Source organism: Homarus americanus, unplaced genomic scaffold, assembly GCF_018991925.1.
Source record: "Homarus americanus isolate GMGI-L3 unplaced genomic scaffold, GMGI_Hamer_2.0 scaffold24523, whole genome shotgun sequence".
NCBI classification, from domain to species: domain Eukaryota; kingdom Metazoa; phylum Arthropoda; class Malacostraca; order Decapoda; family Nephropidae; genus Homarus; species Homarus americanus.
In genome coordinates this window covers 1,348,084-1,353,491 of record NW_024744357.1, presented here as the reverse complement: position 1 = coordinate 1,353,491, position 5,408 = coordinate 1,348,084, and the positions used below count along the sequence as shown (strand labels likewise).

Below are 5,408 nucleotides of genomic sequence, written 5' to 3'. Positions count from 1 at the left end.
TCCGTCCTACAAAAACCACACAATACCTATGGGGTTCCATCCTATGAAAAACCACACGATAACTATGAGGTTCCATCCTACGAAAAACCTCACAATACCTATGGGGTTCCATCCTACGAAAAACCACACCATACCTATAAGGTTCCGTCCTACGAAAAACCACACAATACGTATGGGGTTCCATCCTATGAAAAACCACACGATAACTATGAGGTTCCATCCTACGAAAAACCACACAATACCTATGAGGTTTCATCTTACGAAAAGCCACACGATACCTATGGGGTTCCATCCTACGAAAAGCCACACGATACCTATGGGGTTCCATCCCATTGAGTACCTTGTATCATTTAGTGTAAAATTCTAACCAGAACCGGACCCTATCTGCAGCTGTTCAAATAATCTTTGTTGAGTGCCCACTATGTAAACAAATGTATTTATTCCGTAATAATTTAACTGCATCCAGACTTACTGAAACTTTCTTACCTCTCATGGAAACTTCTTATATACCACAATAAAAGCATGCCATCTCTTACTCACTAATATGTATTATACTATTAATGAGAATTGCCAATAAAATTTTACTAGGTACAGTGCTTCAGGTCCCGGAGGTCGCTGTTTGTTTTAGTCACTTCCAGTCGCATATTTAATAGCTTTCCTTATTGGTAATATATTCTTAGTTATTTCTTGTCACTTCTATATAGTGATGGTTTATGTTTGTTTTTCATAGTATTACTTGGGATTCACTTAAACACAAGTAGTTTTTTATTATATTATAGATAAAATATTTATAATCCTGATAGTCGTCAGACTAACGAACATCTGCTATTAAACTTGTGATAGCTGAGAGACACAAAATGATTATAGCTCAGAGTAAAGGACTCTATGACACACTTCTGAGTGACAGGGTGTCAATCTATCGACTAAGTATTGTGTCAACCACCACGCCTCACTGTCCCGCACGATGCCACGTTAGCAGGGGCACCCGATACTTGCAGAGGTGATTTGAATGTCACACCACTATGGCATGATACGTAAAGTAATAACTGTTGCTTAAATGATCACTACTCTGGGTGATGTAATTATATATAAAGCAAACTTGTATGTCTATATTATAATTAATCAATCAGAGTACCGGTTTCCCCTGGCACTCATACTATCAACTTTGCCCATTAATACTTCTGTTATTATCCCGTCCAAAGTATCTAATTTTTCTTCAAGTAAAGCCTTTATCTTGAAGTTTTTGCTGATCTTTATTTTCCTGTCACTGTAGCTTATTCTTAGCATTTGCCTATAACACCACATTTCAAGGGCCTCCATCCTCCTTCTAGTGACTGCTGAAAGTGTTCATGCTTTTGACCCGTACAATACTCTTTGCCATATAAAGCCTTTTAACAGCTTTTTTCTCAAATTGAAGTTATTGTCTATTTTCATTAGTTCTTTTTCGATTATTAAATGCTGTTTTTGTTTGCTCTTTTCTTGTTTGATTTCTTATTTACGTCTACTTCCCAAATACACAAAATTTTCCATTAGTTATGTTTCCTGTTGCCTTTCATAATTTTTATTCTTCACTACTTGTATTAAGAGCAGTATCATCTGTATAGCGTTTATTTGAAATTACTTTACCATTAACTTTTAGTCCTTCATTATCACTTAGAAATTCTCTCATTAAGAATTCTGAATAGATATCATACTCTATAGGGGATAGAACACAGCCTTGTATTACTCCCTTTCCAACTGCGTACCAATTAGTAAGTTCTTTATTTACTAACACTGAAGCCTCCTGTTGCCAGTAAAGATCTGTCTATGTTATGTTTATCTTTTAAGCCTCGTTGTTGTTTCTGAGTTAACTGTGGAGTGTTGTGTGTTGCCACCATAACATTTCGTCTAAGTCAATATACAGGGTATATTGAAATGATTTCTCCGTGATTTACTAGTTTTCGTCAAAATCTTCGCATCATCAGGAAATTGATGATATAGTGAAGACTTTATAAGGGTTGTTGACGACCTTAGTCAAGGTAGGACATAAGATGTTCCTTGTGGTACGCCACCCACAACCTTATTCAATCACTCTACTGTGTTTACCATCCTACCTAACTAGCGGCGACCATGAATGGGGAAGGATGCTGATGGCCTGCGTCGCATCCACTCATTGTTCTTGATAGTTTTGATGCCCCGTATTGTTCTTGCTTCCACGGCTTCAGCTGATGACTTGACGAGCTTGAACATGCTACTTCTTGTGCTTATAGATTTTGAATCTCCTTCTTGTATTTGACTTCTTTCCTTTATCTAGTGTTTATTCACATCAGTAAATTTCCGATGAATTGATAAGCCAAGATTTTTAGTGTAAGTGTTACCCGTGGATCTGTCGAGTGTCTCAGAGAAACACTCGCACAACACATCACTTGGAAACTTGTGGTCGTGTAGAAAATAAAAACTTTTTGAAATTTTAAGTTTGTTATTTGAGATTTATTTCTTAATAAACCTTTCTTGTGCTGGGTGATTTTAATTAAGATTTCATGTGTTAAAAACTTTTACTGAAGTTTTTCATATTATAAATACATTCACACAGTCATGGGAACAGTGATGTTTAGTTTTACTCGTGAACAAGATCACATTAATGGTTAAGGACAGATAGTAGAGTGAGGAGGGATGGGACGGCAAGGTGGGGTAGTTCAAAGGAGGTTAAAGACTACTGGGCCACACCCTCGAACGTAACCGCGAACGTGAAGCCAGATGTACCGTTGATGGAGTAAGTCACTCTCTGTATACGACCGTCTGGGAGCAGCATGGCCACAGAGCCTTGGGGGTTGAAGTCATCATTAGTTCCTTGTTGATGGTTGTTGTTAAAGTCGTACTGGACAGGACGCTGAGGGGAGGAAAAAGTTATCACTGATCACACAAGAATCCCAAATCGTTTTCTATCGGAGCCTTCAAGAGAACTCAGGCTCTCAACTGGCTCAGCCATGTTACTATTGTTATTATTATCGTTTCTGTGTCTGTGTTTTTCTGGCCAAATAAACTGTATCAATATCAACAATTTACACGTCTGGGTGCCGGGGTCGAACCGAGGCCACAACGGTTGGTAATCAAGCAGCTACAAGTTAGTAGTTAAGATGGCATAGCTTTTAATCCCATTGTGGTCCAGTGGACTATATAGCTCCCTGACTACCAACGATAGTAATTCGGGTAATCTGAATCACTTATCGAATGCTTGAGGGTGATTGAACTCGGTAACTTAGCCTGTAAGGAATTTAGGTTGTTCGGCGGTGTTGGATGCCGACAGCCCACACGTCTAATTTTGATTGATTGGTTCAGGGGAAGGAAAATCAGTCGGATTTTTCACCATCCTGGGGACGGACGCTTACTACAGCTTTTTTTTTTTTTTTACGGGGATTAGCCCACCCGAGCAAAGGCCACTGACCCACATCGGGCCTGGGGGGCGATAATGTTATAATAATAATAATAATAATAATAATAATAATAATAATAATAATAATAATAATAATAATAATAATAATAATAATAATAATAATAATAATAATAATAATAATAATAATAATAATAATAATAATAATAATAATAATAATAATAATAATAATAATAATAATAATAATAAAGGACCACAACGAAATACAAAAATGAAAAAAAGATCAATAGTGAGAAATAATATACTGTATAGTAAGAGAAACAATTGAGACCTGCAATTGTGTGTAAATGAGGCAGAAATTCAGATTAGCAACCTGGAACTTGGTCACAATTTTTGTGATGCCATATGACAGCAGGGTCTACCATTAGACAATACATTATGCTTCCAATATCTTCCCAGGCGGTAGTACCTCCCTGTTTGGTAGCTGCCCACTACCTCCTACCCCGGGCCAGATTGATCCTTCTTAATCACGAAGGTGGGAAGGAACTAACAAAACTCAGTGTAGGCCTGTCAACAATCCCAGAAATATGGATGTATAATTATCCAGAAAATATTCAATGATCAAAACCAAACCCGAGAACTTTACCTTTACATATAAGGTTAATGAATCGTCCCTTTCTTGAAATTTAGAATGAAAGGGCCGGAAATATATCACGTGTTATCCTGTGTAAGCTGGAAATTACTCCTGTATCTGTTAGAAACCAAATGTACACAGTAAAAACATGACGACATTCTATTTTCTCATAAGCGCCGTGGATGAGATCTAAAATTATCAAAGAGAAGACAAAATTAACATAGAGAACCACATCACCATGTTATTATTATCAGGAAAGTTCCTGCCAGTTTTTGCAAATGATCTACAGATGATCTAACCGTAGTAGGAACTGAGTAGTCGTAGCCAGAAGATGGGTTGTTGTAGTGTGAGGCTGTGTGGGCTGTGGCGTTGTAGGCTGTAGTGCCATACACAGGGGCAGGGTCGGGGTTGGCCAGTGTGGCAGCCAGGAGGGCGGTCAACACAACGGTCTACGAAGGAGAAAAAAGTATTTTACACAGTGACTTACAGTTTTCACAACCACGTCCACATGAGGATGCATCTCAAAGCAAATTATAATTTTGTCTTCATAATATTCACAGAGTCTATCTGTATACGGTGGCTCCGTGGTCCTTCTTGAAGGAGGAATGTACACAATATTGTATTCTTCAGTGAGAGGCAGAGTAAATGGTATAACTCTGTCTCCCGCCTGTCTATCGTAGAGACCACGACTTATTCACAGATATCCAGATTAACTGAAGAAGATAATCAAGTACTGTTAAACCTACATGAGGAATGTACTGGGACAAATGTTTCAGGATCTAACTTTTGTTTACCTTGTATGTCATTGTTGGTGGTGTAGAGGCAGGAAGGCGACTGTCCTGGAGCGTGAGAGAGAGTGTTATATATACTCCCAAACACAAGAGCGCGCGCGCACACACACACAATCAGTCCTTGAGCCTTGTAACGAGGCGTCCCTCTGGCGGTATAATATATGATGCACACACACTGGATCATTATCACCAACAACTATACAACAGACGCTGAGAAGTTTGTTTTTATGGCCCCTGTAGACCATCTTCTAATAAAAAGTGTTTTATTATTTAGTTTATCCCGTCGATATTACCTGCGTCTGAGTCTACGTTGGCGACGTCTGAGTCAACTGTGTCCGCTTTTTCGTGAACATACTGTACTACGCGTATGGAATCTAATTATTACCTTAGGAGTAAGTATTAATACTTTATTTGTCAAACTTTGCCGCACTTTACGTGAATTTCCCACAAACAGAATTTTTTTGCCGCTCTTCAGACACCTCAAGTCGCTAATTTCTTTACATTGTACAAAAAAAAAAAAAAAAAACGCAAACCACAAAATAATAGTTTCAGATATTGTGTCGTGTCATTCTCATCATATGAATTTGGCAAGAAAGTGTCAGGTGTTCTCTCA

General features: G+C 38.1%; 1 protein-coding gene across 1 annotated transcript; it reads right to left on the bottom strand.

The window, feature by feature from the left end:
* Positions 1 to 2,515: 2,515 nt before the first annotated feature.
* On the bottom strand, positions 2,516 to 4,868 carry LOC121877833. Its single transcript, XM_042383720.1, has 3 exons — positions 4,799 to 4,868; positions 4,304 to 4,453; positions 2,516 to 2,869 (listed from the first exon to the last, which is right to left on the bottom strand). Exons 1-3 carry the CDS (start codon positions 4,808 to 4,810, stop codon positions 2,693 to 2,695), a joined length of 339 nt encoding a protein of 112 aa, XP_042239654.1. The 5' UTR covers positions 4,811 to 4,868; the 3' UTR covers positions 2,516 to 2,692.
* Positions 4,869 to 5,408: the final 540 nt, after the last annotated feature.